The sequence below is a fragment of the Dama dama genome, chromosome 26, assembly GCF_033118175.1.
Source record: "Dama dama isolate Ldn47 chromosome 26, ASM3311817v1, whole genome shotgun sequence".
Lineage (NCBI taxonomy): Eukaryota > Metazoa > Chordata > Mammalia > Artiodactyla > Cervidae > Dama > Dama dama.
The window spans coordinates 41,171,286-41,193,005 of record NC_083706.1 but is presented as its reverse complement, the minus strand read 5'-3'; the positions used below and the strand labels follow the sequence as shown (position 1 = coordinate 41,193,005).

The following is a 21,720-nucleotide window of genomic DNA, read 5'->3' as shown; positions in this document are numbered from 1 at the left end:
TAAATTTACAGGTAGAGGGGCTTCACAAGTTTGTCATGGGAAATTTTGCCACCACCGAGAGTTTAAAAAAAAAAAGAAAGTCCTCTCAAAGTTAACCTGGTTCTTTCCCTCTCTAGGCCCTTTAATGGCTATTGTTCTTTCCTTTCTAATTCTTGTTTATTTAATCTTTTGATTGACTTTGTGTCTGTAGGATCTACCAGTTTGAAATAACACTCATGGTGGCTCAAGGAATATAGCCTGTTCCAGTGGAGGGTGGCCCAGATCCATGTAGGTCCTTGTGAGGGACTTCTGCACCTTGAGGGGAGGCTCAGGTCAGTGGTCCCTGTCCAGCAGGGAGAAGTTTGGATAGAAGAAAGCTTCGGCCCCTTAACCCTTCAGAATAAGGGTGTAGAACCCCTCAGTGGGTCATGAGACAGGCTGGGACAGTTTGCTGCAGTGAGTGTACCTGGACAAAAGTCACATCAAACATCAAAATATAAAGAAATTATAAGGGTCTAAAAATAATTGCTTTCATGTGCAGTTGGGGCAAATAATTAGCACCAAGACACAAAAAGACCAAAAACCCAAGGCGATTTCAGAGCAGCCAGGAGCAAAAGCAGGTACTTGGTCATGGTCCCGGCACACAGCACCACCAAGGGGGAACAAACCACCCAGGTCACCGCCCTGGTCTGAACCCAGGACCCACCCCCACCCTCATCTCATATGTGGGACCGCATTCCCCATGCTCTGGAGCCAGCAAGGGAACATGTTACTTCTTTTTGTTCCCTCATGAGTCCCAATAAATCTGTTTTCCCCCCCGAATCTGTGTCTGGCCTTTTATCAACTTCTATTGATCGAGTCCAAGAACTCTGGCGGGTAACACAGGAGGACTTTGGCTAAAGGTCAGAATGCTGGCTGGAGATGGTGTCTCCAGTGGGCTTCCAGCAAAAACAGGGATTGAACACATGCAGATTCCAGGTGGGGTGCACGGTGTCAGGAACAGAGCAGGTGCAGTGGCTGATATGAGCAGAGAGACGGGAAGGCCAGCCGGGTCCTGACCGCAGAGAGTATGAGGCTGGTTCACAGCACATGGCGACCCTAAAAGCAGACAGCCTGGATGGGCGGCCAACCTAGATACAAACTGCACGATGGAAAGGAATGACACAAAGGGATTCCCTGCTGGCCCACTGGTCAGGACCCTGGGCTCACCACCAGGTGCCTGGGTTTGATCACTGGTCAGGGAACTAAGATCCCCAAATCCAGGCAGCCGACCAAAAAACAAAAAACCCCAGAAATGAAAAGAAAATAAAACACAAGCTGGATGATCAGGACGCTGAAAACAGCCATTGCCACAGCTTGTCTGGATACTTGGTCCAGTTTCTAGAATTGAGCCAGTTATCAGAACCGAGAATCCGTGACTAGAGAGAGATGCCAGTTTCCAGCAGGAAGGCCTCTTATCACCATGGCAAGCGCAGTGCAGCAGTCTCTGGCCTTCCCCATCCTTGGGAGCCACATGGCCATTGACTCAGGTAAGTGCACACTAGGATGCAGAAGCCACCCCCACATTCCTATGGACCCAGTGTGTGACTCACATCATGTCCAGAGATCTGAAGCATCGTCACAGCCCCACTGTTATTAATGTATGCAGGAGATGCAGGGAATTGAATACATAACCGGCCTGCGTCCTGCTTACAGGGATATCACCGTGTCTGAAGACCCATACAGTGGGTCAGATTTATCTTCTGTAGAATATGTCCCCAGCTCCTGTCTTAATCAAGAACCATTATAGGCTGCCATCTCCACCGTCTCTGGATGATATGAATGTGGGACCAAAGGGTAGAAGTGGGGGTGCCCTTCCTCACCCTCAGGCACCTTGTCATACTTTGGGGGACTGGGCTCCCAACCCTCCTGGGGACCAGGCAGGGAGGCTTTTGCTGGGGTGAGTCCTCAGGCAAGGGGATAAGATGCCATGTGGTGGGGAGTGATTCCGGTCCCTTCTCAGGTGGGAAGGTATTGGCGGCCCTGGGCTTCTTGGGATGCAGAAATGTGGAGTGAACTTAGTGAGCTGCAGGGGAGGAGCTGTGAGCACTCAGGGGATGTGTCTGGGGAAGTGAGAGCCTGGGGCGGCACGGGTGGTTTATGGCTGGTACAGCGGCCTGGGAGTTCAAGGGCAGGGGGGCGTGTGGAGGAGAAGGGTCTGTGTGAACAGATGAAGTCAGTGCTGTGCTTCTTAGGGGTGTCTGGGCTCCCCCCACAGGAAGGGGGCCTGGCCCAGCCCTGCCACGGGGGCTCGCACTCCTGGGGGCATGGGTGAGGGGCTGGGAGCTTGGGGATAGCAGTGTTCCCTTCATGCTCTCTCCTCGGCCTCTCGCCGCCCCACCTCCCACTGTCTGAGCATTGCTTTTTCAACCAAGTTGCCCTTTTGCTGGCCTGAAAGTGGCCAACCAGCCCAGCAGCTGCCAAGAAGGAAAGGAGCTCACCTAAGGATTGAGAGGAGGAGGCGGAGGCAACACCGTGCTCGTAGGCTCTCTAACTAAGGCCAGCTTAGGTCCACTTTCTAGTTATAACGCATCATCCCTGCCTTCTCCCAGCAGGTTCACCAGGAGCTCACCACCCTGCGCTTCGTGGACACAGTTGGGCAGCAGAATTAGGACCAGGAAGCAAGACTGAAGTTGGTGCCAGCAGCCCTTGCCACCTGGAGCCCGGGGTGACCCACCATGGGGAGGAGCCTGGCTGGCCAGTGGAGGAGGGGATGAGTCCCCAGAGTCCTCCCACTGGAGTCTCTCCTGGGGGCGCCCCCCAGGCTCCCCACACCCTCTGTGGGACTGTTGTTCCTCAAAATTTCAATCATCTGTGCCTCACCTTTCTTCTGTCCATCCCCTTCTCTGGATCCCCATGTTCCTTGTGTATCTTTAGGGGTAGAAACATCTGATAAGGGGCTTCCCAGGTGGCTCAGTGGTAAAGAATCCACCTGTCAACGTGGGAGATGTCTGTTCCATCCCTGGATGGGGAAGATCCCCTGGAGGAGGAAATGGCAACCCACTCCAACATTCTTGCCTGAGGACATCCCATGGACAGAGGAGGCTAGTGGGCTACAGTCCACAGGATCACAGAAATACAACTTAGTGACTAAACAACAACAACTCCTGAGACAGGGGTTGGTGAGTCCTCAGCATATACAAATTCGGGTTATCTGCATGATCGCCTCAGGTCCTAAATGAATATTAAGCCTCTATTCATTCCCTTAGGTAGCGTTTCCCATTTACAAATGTGTAAATTGAGGCATGGCAAGATGAAGAAACTAGCACAGTCAGAATTTTGTCCAGATTCCTGTTTCTGGAGGTATCTATAGTCCACATCCATGAAACTGCTTCAGGTGCTAATTCCAACCTCCCCAGCCCTCCACCTCTGACCTCATGCCTGGGGATCTGGGGTGGGCCGGGGGTAGGGGCATGCATGAGATGAGTCTGGTTGCCCAGATCCCTGGGGCCCACGCTCCTCACACCGGGCCGACCTGACCCATCTCTGATAGCAGCCTTCTGACCTCCTCCTGTTCTCCCAGTCCTTCTTCTCTGTGGTCTGGGTCTACCAGGGGCTTCCAGGTTGCCTCCTCCGGGGGATTCAACTCAGTCTCCCGCCCCCAGCCCTTCATATGGCAGTCTCTCCCCACACAGGTCGCCTGGTCCCACCAAGCTCTTGTCCCACCCAACCCTGAGTCCTGCCCACCCTTGTGGGTCTCTTGTCCTCCTACCAGCCTCCCAGCACAGGTCCGTCCCACACAGAGACTCTAGTGAGTCCATTGAGAACCTTCTTGCCTCCTTTGCACCTGTTGATTCACAGAGTTTGCTGCTCTCCGAGGCCGGCAGCTGGGTGACCCCAAGGTGGAGCCTGGTGGTGGGATGTGAGTCAGGGCTTCTGCCAGATGAGCCTGCGTGTGGCCATGCGGTCACACGGCTCATCAGGACCCAGGGACCTGCGACGATTGTCTCAGCCTGGGCTGGGGTCACAGGGAGGCGGGGCAGAGCTGAGGGATGGCGAGAGCCAAGCTTCGGCTACTCCCTGTGTGCGTGCGTGCGTGTGTGTGTGTGTGTGTGTGTGTGTGTGTTGGTGGGGGGGTGGCGGTTTGCAGAGAGTCTCCTGTCTGGAGCCCTGTTGGCTGTGAGCCCCAGCCAATGCTAGGCATGGTCTCCAAATGCTGGCCAGAGCACCAGACATTTTGCAATCTGCTGACTCTGTGCTGGGACAGGGAGCAAGCAATTCTGTGCCCATGGTCTCTAAGAGTGGAGTCTCCGTTTCCCACAGTCCTCCAGTGCTCCAGATCATAAACATTCTTGGTTTCCAAAATGGGAGTCGGGGAGTGGGGTCATGGGGCTGCTTCTCTGAGCTCTGTACCAGGGCTGCAGTGCCTGATGTAGGGCCAAAACCTCCTGCTCCTTAGGCAGAATGCTCCAGTGTTGGGAGCCATTATGGGAGGTCCCACCCGTGACGAGGTCATGAAGAAAATACCGGGCAGCAAGGCCGTCCGGGACCCCATCCATGACGAGGTCACGAGGAAAATACCTGACAGGCAAGGCCATCTAGGATAAGGGACCCTCCAGGTTGGCCTCGGCCTCTACCCTACCCTATATCCTCCCCCCTTTTCTGCTGTTGTTCTTGTTTGCCCTGCTGCGGACTCTTGTGTTGCCTGCCGAGAGCTCTCCTGCTCCTCTTTCACTGAATGAGAACCAACTTAAAACCCTAATAGATAAATCTCCTGGATGCTGGTACCCTATGAAGGGGCCAGGGATGAAGGAAATGCTTCAGTTCAAACCCTTTAGGTGGCGTTCTGGCTTGTTTGATAAATGTCTGCTCTCATTGCACAAAATGCTCCTGATTGTTCTAAACATCCTAAACATAGTACGCTAACAAAAGAAACTATTAAGCATAGGCCCCTTCGCAGGGTGAGAAAAGCTCCACAAATATTATAGCCACACATGTGCCTAATAGAAAATAGTTTAGATAGAGATTAGCTGGCGACTTCTTGCAGGTAATTAACCCTTAGACTAAGAGCCTGTTTTGTGCCATATCTGCTGTTTTTGAAATCCTTTGCATTTCTGTTCTGTAAAAAATGTAATCCTATCTAGTTCCCTTGGAGATGACACCTAATAGAAAGAAAATAGATTAACCACAAATAAGACAGGGTCGGCTACTGAAGTTGCTTGAAGTTGCACCAGGTGCAAGCCATAAATTGTTAACAGGCCTGAAAGCCAAAAGATATTATACATAGAGATTAACAATAAAAAAGGCCCTAATAGGCACAGAGCCCTTTGGGGGGTGAGGAAGCCCTATTAGAGAATACAAAAAATATTGTTTTAAAAGTTGTTATTAGATCAATGTTTGATTGATGTTAATGTGCTGAGGTTGTGCAGTGGAAACTATTGTTAATATAGTTAAAGATATAGTAAAATAAGAGTTTAGCCCTAGTGTAATAACAATAAGATAATTGTTAATTTTAACCAGGAGTGCTAAACAGGGGCTGCCTCACCAGAGCCACAGAGTCTTTGTGTGTTAAACTTTTTAGATAAATTTAGCTGAGAATTTCTGCAGAAAGACTGACTTTATGTTAACAGGATTGTATTTCTATTATATTGCGACTTGCTGTACCATGAGACTGCCAATTTTCTGTTTTCTGCTAACCTGAAGGCCAGAAGATAATGTACAAAAAATCTATGGGAAAAGACGCTCATAAACAAAAAATATACAGAGCACACCTGGTTTCGTGAAGGACAAGCCTATATAATGTTAAACTAAGTCTGTATGCTTATCTGCCCCTTAGAAATGTACCAACTTAGGGTATAAAGGCTATGGTGAAAAATAAAGCAACTGCCAGACTCTGCCGCACCTTCCTGGTCTGGTCTCTTTCTTTCTTTTTCTCTCTCTCTCTCTCCCTAGCAGACTTGGCCCTATCAAGGCCGGTCCTACGTGTCTCTCTCTCGCCGACGCCGTTCATCCTGAGGGTTCCCCTGGATCCTGCTGGGGCTGGACCCCGGCACTCCAGTTTTTGATGACCCCTCCGTTTGAGAGTAGCTGGCCAAAGGGTCCCAACTAGATCCCTTCTTTTTTGCCCCTGCCCTTCTCAGTGCGATTCTTTCTCTATGCTGGTTGTAGAGGGGATGTTCTGCCGGATTCAGGTCATTTTCTCGGAAAGAGAGCTGTTTTATATGTGGTTGTAGTTTTGGTGTGTTCATGGGAGAGCGAAGCTAAGGACTTCCTACTTGGCCATCTTGATTTTGCCTTTGTGTGATCAATGATCTTTCATGTTTGTCTTGTCATTGTTTTGGGGTGCCAGGAATCATGTGCACATTGCCATCCGATATGTGTGTGTATCCTGACTGCTCCGTTGACCCATCCGTCTCTCTCCTGAGACTCCTGAGTCCCTGAGATACAACAATATCAAAATTAGGCCAATTAATAACCTTACCTGTACATGTCCCATTGACAGGAAGAATCACGCCTCTTTCACTTTAAATCCAAAGGTAGAAACGGTTAGGCTTTTGAAGAAGGCATGTCAAAGCCAAGATGGGCCAGAAACTAGGCCTCTTGCCCCAAATCGTCAAGTTGTGAACGCAAAGGAAAAGTTCTTAAAGGAAATCAAAAGTGCTCCTCCAGTGAACACACAAATGAGAAGCTAGCAAAACAGCCTTACTGCTGATATGGAGAATCTTTCAGTGGACTGGACGAAAGATCACAACACTGCCTTAGGCCAAAGCCTAATCCAGAGCAAGGCCCTAGCTCTCTTCAATTCTATGAAGGCTGAAAGAGGTGAGGAAGCTGCAGAAAAAAAAGTTGAAAGCCAGTAGAGGTTGGCTCAAGAGGTTTAAGGAAAGAAGCCATCTTCCTAACATAGAGCGCAGAGTGGAAGAGAGAGCGTTGATGCAGAAGCTGCAGCAAGTCATCCAGAAGATCTCATAAAATCATCTCTGAAGATGGCTATCCTAAATGAGAGCTTTCCAGTGTAGAGAAGAGTGTTCTATTGGAAGATGCCCCCTAGGACTTGCATGGCTAGCAAAGAAAAGTCAACGCCTGGCTTCAAAGATTCAAAGTATAGGTTGACTCTCTTGTTAGGGGCTAATGCAGCTGGTGACTTGAAGTAAGCCAAGCCTCACTTTTCTTCTGAAAATTCTGGGGACTTTCAGAATTATGCTAAATCTACTCTGCCTGTGCTCTGCCAATGGAAGAATAAAGTCGAGATGACATATGTTTACAACACTGATACCAAAAATATTAAATCCACTGTTGAGACCTACTGCTCACAAAAAAGGATTCCTTTCAAAATATCACTGCTTATTGAGAAAGCACCCAAGGGCCCTGATGGAAAAGTACAATGATATTCATGTTGTTTTCACACCTGCTAACACAGCATCCATTCTGTAGCCCACGGATCAAAGAGTAGTCATGATGTTCAAGTCGTGGTATTTAGGAAAGAGTTTCTGCAAGGCTATAGCTGCCACAAATAGTGATTCCTCTGATGGATCTGGGCAAAGTCAATTGAAAACTTCCTAAAGCAAATTCACGATTATAAGTTCCACCCAAAACATTCGTTATTCATGAAAAGAGGGTGACATTTCAACATTCATAGAAATCTAGAAGGAGTTGATTTTAACCTTCTCAGATGACTTTGAGGGGTTCAAGAGTTCACTGGAAGAAGTAACTACAGATGTGGCGGAAATAGCAAGAGAGCTAGAATTAGAAGTGGAGCCTGATGTAAAGATGGGACTGATTGTTGCAATCTAATGATACAATTGGAATAAATGAGAGTTGACTCTAATGGATGAGCAAACAAAGTGGTTTCTTGATATAAAATCTACTCCTGGTGAAGATTCTGTGTAGATTGTTGAAATGACAACAAAGGACTTAGAATATTCTAAGTTTAGAATAAATTTAGTTGAAAAGGCAGGAGGATTTGAGAGCATTGACTCCAATTTTGATAGAAGTTCTACTATATGTAAAACGCTGTCAAAGAGCATTGCATGCTAAGAGAATTCTTCTGTGAAAGGAAGAGTCAAATGATGTGGCAAATTTCATTGTTGTCTTATTTTTCAGAAATTGCGCTACCCACCACAACCCTCAGCCACCACCACCCTGATCAGTCAGCAGCCACAGACACTGAGTCAGGACCCTCCACCAGCAAAAAGATGGTGACTCCCTGGAGGCTCAGATGATGCCCAACATATTTTATTTTACAAACAGTGTTGTGTATTAAAGTCTGTACATCGTTTATTTAGACATAAAGGTATTGCACACTTAACAGACTTCCATGTCAACATAATATTATGTGCAGTGGAAATGAAAAAATTTGTGTGATTCCCCTTATTGTGAAATTCACTTTATTGCCCTGGTCTGGAACCCAGCCCACAATATCTCTGAGGTTGGCCTCTATCTACATGGCTTTTGGTCTATGTTTTCCAGCCTGGAATTAACACTCGGATGGCTGCGTACTAGGGTGAACACATGACTTACTGTTGCTGCTGCTGCTGCTAAGTCGCTTCAGTCGTGTCCGACCCTGTGCGACCCCATAGACGGCAGCCCACCAGGCTCCCCCGTCTCTGGGATTCTCCAGGCAAGAACACTGGAGTGGGTTGCCATTTCCTTCTCCAATGTGTGAAAGTGAAAAGTGAAAGTGAAGTCACTCAGTCTTGTCCGACTTGTAGCAACCCCATGGACTGCAGCCTACCAGGCTCCACCGTTCATGGGATTTTCCAGGCAAGAGTACTGGAGTGGGGTGCCATTGCCTTCTCCAGAGGAGGAGGCTACATACCTACAAGTCCCTTGCTTACAGCCCCTTACTCAGAAATCCTGCTGGCCAACTTGTTTGGATATATACAGATTGAGGAAAATGCCTCTCTGTACGTCCAGTTATGGCAAGGGGCAGCTGTAACTGGATTTCATCCAGACAGCCTTGGAGCAGAAGTTCACCAGTTATGGTGTGGGCTTCAGGGTCAGACTGTATGGGTCTGAATCCTGGCTCTGCTGTGTGACTTTGCACAGTTTACTTAACTACTCTGGGCCTTAACTGTCTCACCTGTAAAATGGGTATAACAGTCGAACTGACCCCATAGCCTTGTGGTGAAGATTAGGTTATTTGAACACACTGTTAACTTTAACTGTTACGTCTTTACTAACCCAGTCCTGCTTCTGTGTGAGGCTGCCCTCCCAGGTGATGAATCAAGTGTGGCATAAGGCTAAGACAGTCAGGACAATCTGGTCACCGAATTCCTGACTTCCCTTCAGCTAGGGGTGGTCATGTAACTCAGCTCTGGCCAATGGCATATAAACAGAGGTAAGACGGGTGGGTTCTGGGCCAAAATTGTTTTTCCCTAATGAATAGTACTGTTGGGATATGGTGAAATATGCATTTAAAAATCCAGAGAATATAAGGATCACTTCACAGCTGGACTGCATGTTACTTTAGGAGTGATCCTTAAATTCTCTGTTTCCACAAGAAATAAAGCATTATCATTGGTTTTATTTAATCTCATAATGTGGAGGAAAGGTGAAATACCATGACTTTTATCCTGGATTAGAAAACAGGCATGAAGTACTTACATTTCTGCAATATAGAGATGTTGACTTAAGAATCAGTATAAAGGCTTCCCCGGTGGTGCTTGTGGTAAAGAATCAGCCTGCCAACGAATGAGGTACAGGAGACACAGGAGACATGAGTTCAATCCCTGGATCAGGAAGATCTCCTGGAGAAGGCAACAGCAACCCACTCCAGTACTTTTGCTTGGGAAATCCCATGGACAGAGGAGCCTGGTGGCCTAGAGTCCTTGGGGTCGCAAAGAGTCAAACACAACTCAGCACCAAGAGAGTAATAAATTATGAAGGGAACAAGTCAATGTAAAATTTTATTCCTTTGAAAATATAACAAAGTTGTTTCTTTGGATATAGAAAAAAAGTCCCTGAGTCCTGTAATAGCAGATGTATTTTTCCAGCAATATCATCATTTTTAAGAATAAGGTCATGATGCAGGGAAATGTCTAATTTTCCAAAAACTAGAAGATTGAAAGTGCTATGTTTGTGGCGATCTCTTGTTCAAGTAGTTGAAAGCATCAGTGCAGAGACTGCATCACTCAACACCAACAGAAAGTGGGAAAGGAGATATAAAAAAAATAAAGAGGTTGAGGAGGATGTTCATCAGATGCGACAAGAGACACGAGATGGTGCAGCCACTGTGTCATCATAACTGGTAAACAGATTTGGGATTCTGAAGGTCTGACTTCTTGGTTCTAAAGTGAACAGCAGGAGAACAAAGGCGGCCAAGCAAAGACTGAGTCCTGAGGCCAACAGCCCACCTGTCAGGGGCTTCCTGGGAGCATTTCCTGCAGAAAAGAAACAGGTGTTGGTCCAGGAGGCTGAGGAAATCCTGTCACTTTCCTGGGGCTGCCCCTCCCCAGCCCCCTCTCACTGAGGGGCTCCTATGTCCCCCACCCCCACTCTGGGCCCAGCAGCTTCTTGTCCCCTCCTCCTACCTTCCTGCATCACAGAGTCACCCCAGGCCCTGACACCCCCTGCTCAGGCTCAGGACTGGAGCCAGTGAGGAATCAATCTGCTCCCTTCACTCAGGTCCGGATCCTCCCCGAAGGGGGCCTAAAGGACCAGGGAGCAGGTCCCCGGAGGAGGGGCCTTGCCTCCTGACAGCCCTGGGGGGCTGCAGGCAAACCTCCTTCCTTCGCTCCCCTCCAGCCTCTGAGCCAGCAGCACACACAGCTCTCAGGACCAGGGTCCCTGCTCCCCATCTCTTCCTGGCCCCGCTCAGCTGGGCGCCTCCACCCCAGCTCAGGCCCACCATCCCCAGGCACCTCTGCTCAAGGCAGGGCCGCTCAGTGATGGAGGCTCTGGGTCCCCAGGAGGCTGGTGACGAGCAGGCCACAGGCTGAGTCAGAACTGCTGCTGCCCCAGGAGCACAGGCCTGGCCTCGCCCCTTCCCACAGTCTCTCCTGTGGGGCTCCTGCCTTGCCGGCTTGGCCCAAGCCACTTCCGGTGAGAACAGGCCTTTGGAGTTGGGTCTGCAAAGGCCTTCCCAGCCCTTCCTCCTGGGATGAGAGCCCGGCCCCTCTCATCTTGGCCCCTGGGTGGGTCCCCTCCCCGCTGACACGTCATGAGGAGCCCCCATGCTGCTCTCAGCCCCGGGAGTCCTGACCTCGCCCTGAGCGCCTGCTGATCTCACAGCACCCACCCTGGGCCCTGCCAGCCCGCGGTCTGTGCTCAGTCAGGGGACGTGGCTAAACCCTTTAACTTCAACAGGCCCCCAGCCACCCCCCACTTCCCACTGTCGTCTGACACTGAGGTGCTGTCAGAACTGAGGCCTGAGCTTGTCTGAGTTCTTGCTCTCAGGTGATATGGCGTCTTATCCACCTACTCATTTCCAGGACGTGGAGGTTCAGTGAGGGTCAGGGGTCAGCTGGGATTTACCTTCCCTGTCCTCACACCAGGCCCTGTGCCCCTGCCTTCCCTCTGACTTCTGCCCTCAGTACCTCTTCTTGTAAAGGATACAGGCTATTATGATGCCCATTATGACAAAACTGGTGAGAACCACAGGAGCAATCCAGGCGATGTGACTGATGGCTGTGGCCGTGGGCTGGACTGCAGGGGGGCCCGTGGTCGGTGATGCTGCAAGGAGAGCAAGAGTGACGCCCTTGTCCAGACCCCAAACTCGGCAGATGCCTCCTCACCCCCACCCCGATTCAGGTACCCCTACTGTGCAGACAGTTTACACCCATCACATGGAGGCCCCAGTGATAGATCCCCAGGTGAGATGGGGGAAGGGAGGAGCCCAGTCCTCATGGGGCTCTGACAGCTAATGGGGGAGCAAGGTTTCCAACACAGCCACTCAGTCCTGCTGTGACATCAGAGACGGTGACGTGAGGATGGAGTCCTCAGGAGCTGACAGCAGAGCTGGTACTGACAGATTTCCAGGAGGAGGATTGGTGACATTTATTGGTTTATTTATTTATTTTTGGTGAGATTGAAAAGAAGACTCTGGAAAGAGGGTACAGTGGGAAATAAATCCCACAAATCAAAAAGATGTCTACAGGTTTGGGATCAGCAAAAATCCATGTTCAGTCGCAGAAAGGCCTGTGCTGTGAAGAGAGACGTCAGGAGGGGGAAGAGGAAGGAGGATGACAGAGCATGCCCCGGTCATTGTTCTCCCAGGACAACTCACTTCTGATGGATCAGTTTCTCAAACACACACACACACACACACACACACACAGACACACAGGGTCCATGTCACCACGAGGGGACTGTCACTTTCTCCTCCCTTCTCACTTACCCGTGGTTTTCAATATTTTCTCCCAGTGCAGCAAGAAATCTTGATACCAGTGCCGACAGTCTCCCATGGAGACCTTCTTGAAGAAGTCAGTCACAGCTCTGTCATTCTCCCACTTCTCTTTCATCCGCCTCCCTTTAGAATGAACCACTGTCCAATGTCCATTCTCCGAATCAAAGAGGAGACACCGTTTTCCATTGAAGCCAAACTGCCAGGATGCACTGGTGTGTCCATTGTCTTCACTCCAGCACGTCATCCTGGCCTGCAGGGTCAGAAAGTCTGACCCCATCAAGGAAAAGAAAGAGCTCAGCCTCTGGGCTTGACAGATTCTTTGCCCACCTGGGTCCACCTCCCCGGGCCCAGCTATTCTGGCCCTGGTCTCTCCTGCAACAGCTGCTCTTTCCACTGGACTACTAGCGAAGGACAATATCCAACTTCTTCCTTCTACTCGAAAACAGTGGATGCAGCTGAGCCCCCAGTTTGCTCCTCCTGCATTTGGACTTTCTCACTCACCCTTGTCTGTGTCTTTCTCCGGGGTAACATCAGGCATTTGCTCCTTGAGCAAGTCTCCAGTGTCTCTGAGTGTGTCTGTCTGTGTTTCCCAGACGTTCATACTTTTCACTTCCTCTCCCAATGGACTCATGTACCTGATCTCAGCTCTATCACAGTCATAGGAGAGAAAGACCTTTTGATCCACTTCGCCTTGAACCGCACACCATGGCTGACCATCTCTGGGCCGAGGATGGATGGTAAAATTATAGGAAAGAGAATGAGCGTCTGTGAAGGCAAAACACAGTGAAGGTGAGGTTGAGGAAAAAAAGACCCGCAGGCCCTTCCCCCAGTTTGAGTGCAGAGTACAGAGCAGGGCTGGGCTGACAGAGCAATGATCCCCCCTGCACAAATACCACACATCAGTGCCCCCTCCTCGTGGAGAAGGAGGAGGCCCCCGCCTGGCAAAGGTCACTCATCCGGGGTGTGTCCCCGTGTCCACCAGGTCAGGTCCCAGCATCATAACCTTTGCAGAGATGGGCCAGGCTGCTATGCAGCAAAAGTCTAGATGACAGAGGACTGTCAGAATCTAACCCCGTGTCCTGTGAGAGATGGGGGGCCTGTGGGGATGCTCCTGAGGAAGCAGGATCACAGGGAGAGGGGCAAAGATGTGGCGGGTGACACAGAACCCAAAGCTGGAGAAGGAAGAATTTATAATTAGGGGTCACAGGATTTTCAAGGCTGGGGAGACACTGGTGATCTCCCACTAGGATGGGTCTTGGAAGCCTGGAAAAAGGCTTGGCCCACATGGCATGAGAGAGAAAGTCCAGAACTTCCGAGGCAGGTGGTAGAGGAGGGGATCCAGGGCTCAGAGAAGTGAATCTGCCAGGGCGGACACTGTATGAAAGGGCAGGAAAGTGTCCAGGCCACCAGGCACCATGGGAAAGCCTGATGGACTCTATGGAGCCCGAGAGGAAAGCATGGATGAGAAGCATCTCCAACAGTTCAAGGTTGACTTTTGTGGAAGATCAGGGACGGTTGTAGAAGTGGTGTTCCTGTGGGCTTCCGTCAGGAACAGGGGTGGAAAATGGGGGAAGATCAGATTCCAGGTGGAGTGTTTTAAGTCAGGAGCAAAGTTGGTACAATGGTCAAAGCGATTAGTGAAAGTCACTCAGTCATGTCTAACTCTTGTGATCCCATAAACTATACAGTCCATGGAATTCTCCAGGCCAGAATACTGGAATGGGTAGCCTTTCCCTTCTCCAGGGAATCTTCCCAAACCAGAGATCGACCCTAGGTCTCCCGCATTGCAGGCGGATTCTTTACCAGCTGAGCCACAAGGGAAGCCCAAGAATACTGGAGTGGGTATTCCCTTCTCCAGAGCATCTTCCCGACCCAGGGATTGAACTGGGGTCTCCTGCATTGCAGGCGGATTCTTTACCAACTGGCTCCTGGTATTGTCCTGGGGCCTGGCAGAGATGAGGCCTCTGGTCATAGAATGTCAGAGCTGCCCATCATGATCTGGGTTCATCAACCCCTAACCATTAGTTCAGATAGACGAGCCATCATAAGATAGATGTGATTATGTGGCTTGCCATAACCAGGGCCACAGGGAACACATAGATGTACCAGCAGGTGACCTAGGCCTGACACCAGAGTTGATACAGGGCCACTATCCCCTGCTCACACCTGTGGCTTCATGCAGTGTCCCCTACCGCTCCTGGAACCAAGGAAGCCAGGCTACAGCAGAGGGGGCGCATTAGCTCACAACAGCCAGACCCACCTCCTATCACATTCCCACCACCAGAAGCTACAGGGCAGGACAGGGTAAGTTTCTGGTTCATAAACAGACAACTGAGGCAGCTCTTGGATGATTCTCTAGGGGGTGGGTCACTCATTACTGGGGTCAGAAACCAGGACAGTGGACAAGTCTGGTTCTCAGTTGATTTACACATTATATTTGGCTGCTGGTGCTCCACAAATGTTTAAGCTCCTTTTGTACCCAGAGACAGATACCAAATGGCCTAAAGAGACAACGAGATTTACTTTCTTCTGTAGAAAAAATCTATCAACTCCTGTCTTAATCAATAACCATTATAGGCTGCCACTGTCCCAATTCCTAGACAATATGAGTATGGGACCAAAGGGTAGAAGTGGGGATGCCCAGCCTCACCCTCGAGCCCTGTGTCACACTCTGGGAAACCCTGTTCCCGTCCTTCCTACGTTAGGTCCTGGGGGCCAGGTCGGTGGGTTTTGCTGGGTGAGTTATCAGACAAAGGGATAGGATGCCAGTTGAGAGAGGCCATGTTTAGATTCTCTTCAATATATAGGAAGATGCTGGAGGCCCTGGGCTTCTTGGGATCATGGAAAAATGGGTAATAAATGGTCTTGTAACTGAAAGGGCTATAGGGGGCCTTAGTGATGGGTCTAGGGAAAGACCCATCCCCCCATGGCCTCTGTCTGCCTCTTGTTTGTAGAAAAGTTTTAGTCAGCCAGGCCTCCTGTGAGTCTCAAAACAGTGGTTTAAGAGTTAAGGATTAGGACATGTGAAGATGGAGAAAGGAATACCCCTTAGGCTGGGAAACTGGTAACAATTTAGACTGTGACCAGCCACGTAGCAGTGTCATGAAATTTCCAGTTCCCTGAAAGATAACAAAGATCTGACACAAGTCTCAAGTTGTTTCTACAGGAAGCAGACCCCCAGCACATAAAAACTGCTGGCTGCAAGAACATGACCCCCAGACCGGCTGAAACCATAAGCCTGGTGAGGCTCAGACATCCGCCTTGTGCCAACAACCTGACTGCACAGGACGCTGATGCGCCCGCAACAGCCCCTCCGCCCCCTTTTCTAACCGGGAAGCTTGGAGACGGTCTAAGGACGTTAGGTCACTATTTTCCCAGGGCTCCTGAACAAACCAACTTTTCCTTTTCCACCACTTGTTAACTTCATCAGTGGCAGTATCTGGGTCATAACCAGCTTCAATTAGCAACAGCATGAGCTGTCTGGGAGGAGCTTTGAACTCCAGGGAGGCGCTGATCAGTGGCTAGGCATTGAGCGCCTTCCTGGGGAGGCATATGGAATTTTTTAAAAAAATTAATTGAATCCTTTAATTTTTTCAAGTGTTTTTAAAAATCCATTTTATACTTAAGCCAGCCTTGAAGATAAGCACAAAATCTGTTTACTTTTTTTTTAAACGCAACACAACTCAGGCGCCCATTCTGTGCATAGCACTATTCTAGGTGCAGTAAAAGGGATTCTTAACCTTAAAAACATGATTGCACCTTCTGGAATTGTGTTGTCTCCTTTTCCAGAAAGTAAAAACAAATAAAATCACCACTGTTTACTACTGACCTGCCCCCAACCCACTTCTGGCTCTCAGAAATAGTAGGATCTGCCAAATTAAAGATGTTTCAGTGGATTCCACTCCTACTTTCCCCAAAGCAAGAAGACAGAACTCCTCTTTATTAAAAAAAAATTTAAAAAGGCAATTTTCCATGAAAGAGCAGTTTCTGTTTCTATTGTATTTTTTATTATTATATTGTATTTTTCTTTTTTTCTTCTAGCTTTTAAGTTTTCTTTCTCCAACACTGCCTTTCCCTGTACAAGGCAACAGCATTTTTTCTATTTCTAAGACAAACTTTCATCTTGTAGACAAATAATTCCCAAGACTAGTGATAAATATTTTAAAAAGAAAGAAAGAAACTTAAGGGTTTCCCTGGTGGCTCAGCAGGTAATGACTCCACCTGCAATGCAGGAGACCCCATTCAATCCCTGGGTCAGAAAGATCCCCTGGAAAAGGGAGAGGCTACCCACTCCAGGATTCAACCCTGGAGAATTCTATGGACTCTATAGTCCATGGTGCTGCAAAGAGTCAGACACGACTGAGCAACTAAGCAGAGCACATTCTAGGGTGAATCAGCTACATTACTTTGAGGAAGTGAAACTACAAAGCTCGTGGCACTAAGCTAGTCCACGTATTTGTGTTTAAAAATCTTAAAAAACTATTTATTTTATAACATTGCTTAAAATTTTCTTGGTCAAAAAATTTATACAAACATTTTTAGTTCAACCTAATGAAAGTGATATCTAGAAAATATTCCACATCACTAAGTCTGTCTTAGAGAGTTGAGATGCTATGACATTCCTAAGGCGGTGTTCTGGAAGACAGTGTGCTTCTGCGGTGCTGGGTGATGTATGTGACCGGCTGGCTCCAAGTGGGCCTCAGCAGGCACCGTCCTCCTGATGCTGGGGGACTGAGAGAGGACAGTCGGACACAGGCCCCCAGGGCTTCATGGACCTCTGTGAGACACCGGGCCAGCTGCTGGAACTGGGCTTCTCCTCTGAATCTAAGGCCCACAACAAGCCTTCACAGCAAATGGTTCATCAGGACAGTTGATAGCCTGGGGTATTTGATAACCTTCTTTCATATTTCTAAAGAGTTGACATCTGTGGAGGGTGTTTGACCAGAGCCATGAGTTCCTACACTATTACTCTGAAGGCCCACACATCACCAGCACTGGAGAACTAAAAAATATTATTTTTTTAATATTTTTTTCTTTTTTTTTTTTTGCTGTATTGGGTCTTAGTTGTGGCACTTGGGATCTTTTTGCAGCATGAAGACTCTTGGTTGCAACATGCTAACTTCTTAGTTGTGGCATGTGGGATCCAGTACCCTGACCAAGTTTCGAACCAGGTCCCTTCATTGGGAGTCCCTTCATTAGTGACTGGATCACCAGGTAAGTCTGGAGAACTCATTGTTAACCAGACTTTCATGAGCCATCCATCGATCCCATGCTTTCATTGTCCCCCAGATAGTGAGAGTCCATGGGGAGCAAGACTCTGGAGAGGGGCTATCTGGACTCTTAACGTGAGGCTGTCATCAGTGGCAGAGCTCCTAGCAGCCAGGTGTTTGTGGAGGACTTCTCTTCTGACCAGGTAACTCATTCCACAGGCAATCTGACCTTGTGGACCAGGTCCTGTTGAGAAATTGCCTGCGGATTATTGGCCTCTACTAACTGGTGCTACAGGCTCCCCTGGTGACTCAAACAGTAAAGAATCTGCCTGCAATGCAGGAGACCCGAGTTTGTTCCCTGGGTCGGAAAGATCCCTGGAGAAGGGAATGGCTACCCACTCCAGTATTCTTGCCTGAAGAATTTCTCGGACAGAAGAGCTTGGCAGGCTACAGTGCAAGGGGTGGTAAGAGTCGGACAGGACTGACTGACTAATACACACGCAGACACACAATTTGCAATGCTGTGAAGACTATTTAGGATTCTCCCAATTCATGTAAGGCAATATCACGAGGGGTTTTCTCTTTCTTCTATACACACAAGGGAAATAGGAGGAAGATTTCTGTGATGAAGATCTCATAGCTTACAACGTTCAGTGAGTATCATTGTCACCTGGATTTCAGAAGCTTAATCTCTGTTTTCACAAATGATTGCTGTTCTTTATTTGGATCTTTTTCATCTACGTAAATCCCATGGAAAATATGCCCAAAACTACCTTTTTGGAGTACATTCTCTCCTTGGATAGTTATTCTCTCCTTGGATATTTCGATATCCTTCACCTTAGCTCTGGCCTCCAAAAGAGTGGCACTTCTCAAGACACCCCTCCACCCACCCACAAGGTAGGATAACAGGAGGGAAGTACCACTGTTGGGTGTGTGGCCTCTCAGATCCTGAGTCATCTGGGACGGGGGTGAGACAATGCTTGGGAATGTGCACTGATGCTGTCTTCCAGTTCAATTCTTGTCACACTATGAAGGTGCAAAACTGCTAATATTATCACTACAAGAAATATAACTGCACGGCAAACCCCTGCGCTGATATAAAACACGTGGGTAGAAGTCGCTGAGCTGCATGAACAGGATCACAGATAGTTCTGCTAGTGGCTTTGTCCAAGACCGAAGTTTTTACTTCAAGATTTGGAAGCACATTTTCCTTCCTCTCAAATTTTTGAAGAAGGGAAGTTTTTGAAGAATTTACTGTCAAGTTGAGCTGCATTTAGTATCATAATCTCACTATCTACTTTCCGAATCACTGATAGAGTGCGTGGAAACCCCCCACCCCATGCCCCTCGCACCCCCACCCCCACCAAGCAGAAATGCTGACCTGGGGCAGGTCCACGAAACTGTCTACTTGGAAACCTGCTTATATTCAGCTTGGACTCTGCAGACCAAGTGCAAGGCAGGACATCTGTCTCGCTGGGTACTAACAGGTTAAAGTATAGACGTAGTGCCCAACAAGGTCACTTCTCTAATAAAAGAAGTTCTGCATCTAGACCAATGAGCCTGGGCACCTTGTCCCACCTCAGGAAGAGGCTCGCCCCCGCCCCCGGGGCCCCGGGTGGAGCCGCGCAGCGGAGTCCCAGAATCGGGAAGGAACCGAGACGCCGAAGCATTGGGATCTCGAGTGTAGCCGTGCAAGGAGCCTCGGCGATAGCGAATAGAGCCGCGCCGCGAAGCCCCGGGATCGGGGAGGAGCCGCGCCGCGGAGCCGGGAGATCGATGGCGGAGCCGCGCCGCAGAGCCCAGTTATCCGGGAGGAGGCGTGCAGCGGATCCCCGGGATCGCGGGTGTAGCCGCACGGCGGAGTCTAGGGGATCGCCGATGCAGCCCTGCTGCGGATCCCCAGGATCAGGGAGGAGCGCCGCCTAGGGGCCCGGGGCCGGGGACGGAGACAGCAGCTGCGGCTCAGACAAGAGCAATCAAGCACATTTCGGCCAGGAGCGCGCCACCGAAGCCTCCTGGGCACCCGGGTCCGCTCTGCGTTTATAACTTACGGCCGGGAAAGAGCGCTGATCCTTCACGGGCCGGGAGATGTAGGGACCAGAAGGGTCTCTGTAGCACAGCTCGGGGCGGGAGGGTGTGCTTTTCTGGGCGGGTCTGGGTCCCTTCTCCGCGGGAAGGCCGACTGGTCCCAACCCGCCCGGCTCCAGGGCTCCCACTTCCCAGGGGCGGTCTGGAACCTTGGGGGGTTTCAACCGCATTTCCTGCCGCCTCCTGGCCCCCTCTTCTCCCAGCGTCACCTCCCAAACTCCCGGCATTACTACTTCACCCAAGGGACCCCTGTTCTGGCCCGGAGAGCCCGCAAGAAGCCGGGAGGAGCCTCCGAGGAGCAAAGGGGCCCAGGGAAGGGAAAGAGGAGGGGGCGGCGGCGACACCCTGCAAGAAGTTTCGCGAACCCCGGCGTACACCACCCGCATCCCCTTTTCGGGTCACAACCCATCCAACCTCCTCGAGATCCCCCGCCACCCCCCGCGCAGCGTCATCCCCGAACTCACCGCTGGACGTCCCGCTCAACATGCCAATCAGAAGCAAAACGAGGAAGCCAAGACTGGTCTTGGAGCCACCCATCTCTCTCTTTGCCACCTGGATCCCAATTTTGCAGGAGTGCGAGGCTGCCAAGTCAGAACCCGCGATCCTCTCCCGCTAGCCGGCAGCTGCGTCTGGACCTCCCCCTCTGCGCTGACTGCTTGGGCAGCGCTCCGCCGACAGGCTCCGCCCCTGACTTCCTAGAAGTAAGCGCAAGGAGGCTCCGCGCCGGGGTCGGGGAGGGGCACTCTTGCGGTCACAAGGGGCGCTCTCATTCAGGCGCCCGCCTTCCTGTAAACCAACCGACCTGCCTGTTTACACTGGGCGTGAACGTGCGCTGGTTACAGGAGACCACAACGCTCTGTTCCTTCAATTTAATTAAGTTCATTGGCTCAGTCGTGTCCGACTCTTTGCGACCCCATGGACTGCAGGACGCCGGACCTCCCTATCCATCACCAACTCCTGGAGATTACTCAAACTCATGTCCACTGAGTCGGTGATGCCATCCAACCATCTCATCCTCTGTCGTCCCCTTCTCCTCCCGCCTTCAATCTTTCCCAGCATCAGGGTCTTTTCAAATGAGTAAGTTGTTTGCATCAGGTGGCCAAAGGATTGGAGTTTCAGCTTCAACATCAGTCTTTCCAATGAGTATTCAGGACTGATTTCCTTTAGGATGGACTGGTTGCATCTCCTTGCAGTCCAAGAGCTTTCTCCAACACCACAGTTCAAAAGCATCAATTCTTTCACGCTCAGCTTTCTTTACAGTCCAACTCTCACATCCATACATGACTACTGAAAAAACCATAGCTTTGACTATAGGGACCTTTGCCGGGAAAGTGATGTCTCTGCTTTTTAGTATGCTGTCTAGGTTTGTCATAGCTTTTCTTCCAAGAAGCAAGCATCTTTTAATTTCATGGCTGCAGTCACCATCTGCAGTGATTTTGGAGCCCAAAATAATAAAGTCAGCCACTGTTTCCACTGTTTCATCTATTTGCCATGAGGTGATGGGACTGGATGTCATGATCTTAGTTTTCTGAATGATGAGCTTTAAGCCAACTTTTCCACTCTCCTCTTTCACTTTCATCTAGAGGCTCTTTAGTTCTTCACTTTCTGCCATAAGGGTGATGTTATCTGCATATCTGAGGTTATTGGTATTTCTCCAGGCAATCTTGATTCCAGTTTGTGTTTCATCCAGCCCAGCATTTTTCATGATGTACTCTGCATAAAAGTTAAGTGAGCAGGGTGATAATATATAAGCTTGATGTACTCCTTTCCCAATTTGGAACCACTCTGTTGTTCCATGTCCAGTTCTAACTCTTCCTTCCCGACCTGCATACAGGTTTCTCAAGAGGCAGGGCAGGCGATCTGGTATTCCCACCTCTTGAAAAATTTTCCACAGTTTGTTGTGATCCATACAGTCAAAGGCTTTGGTGTAGTCAATAAAGCAGAAGTAGATGTTTTTCTGGGACTCTCTTGCTTTTTCGATGATCCTTCTTCCTCACCTTGCTCCTTATCAGTCTTAAGTCTCTGGTTCCTTTTCAGATTGGGGCACTCAGGCCAGTCTTCGGAGTTGGGAGGAGACAAGGGACAAAAGAAAATCCCTGCTCCGGCCACTGGGTCGGG

General features: G+C 49.6%; 1 protein-coding gene across 1 annotated transcript; it reads right to left on the bottom strand.

Moving 5' to 3' along the window:
- Positions 1-9,859: 9,859 nt before the first annotated feature.
- LOC133047004 (UL16-binding protein 3-like) lies at positions 9,860-20,144 on the bottom strand. The gene is made up of 5 exons (XM_061130046.1): positions 20,067-20,144; positions 12,806-13,069; positions 12,296-12,571; positions 11,496-11,631; positions 9,860-10,340 (listed from the first exon to the last, which is right to left on the bottom strand). Exons 1-5 carry the CDS (start codon positions 20,137-20,139, stop codon positions 10,199-10,201), a joined length of 891 nt encoding a protein of 296 aa, XP_060986029.1. The 5' UTR covers positions 20,140-20,144; the 3' UTR covers positions 9,860-10,198.
- Between the last annotated feature and the right edge of the window lie 1,576 nt (positions 20,145-21,720).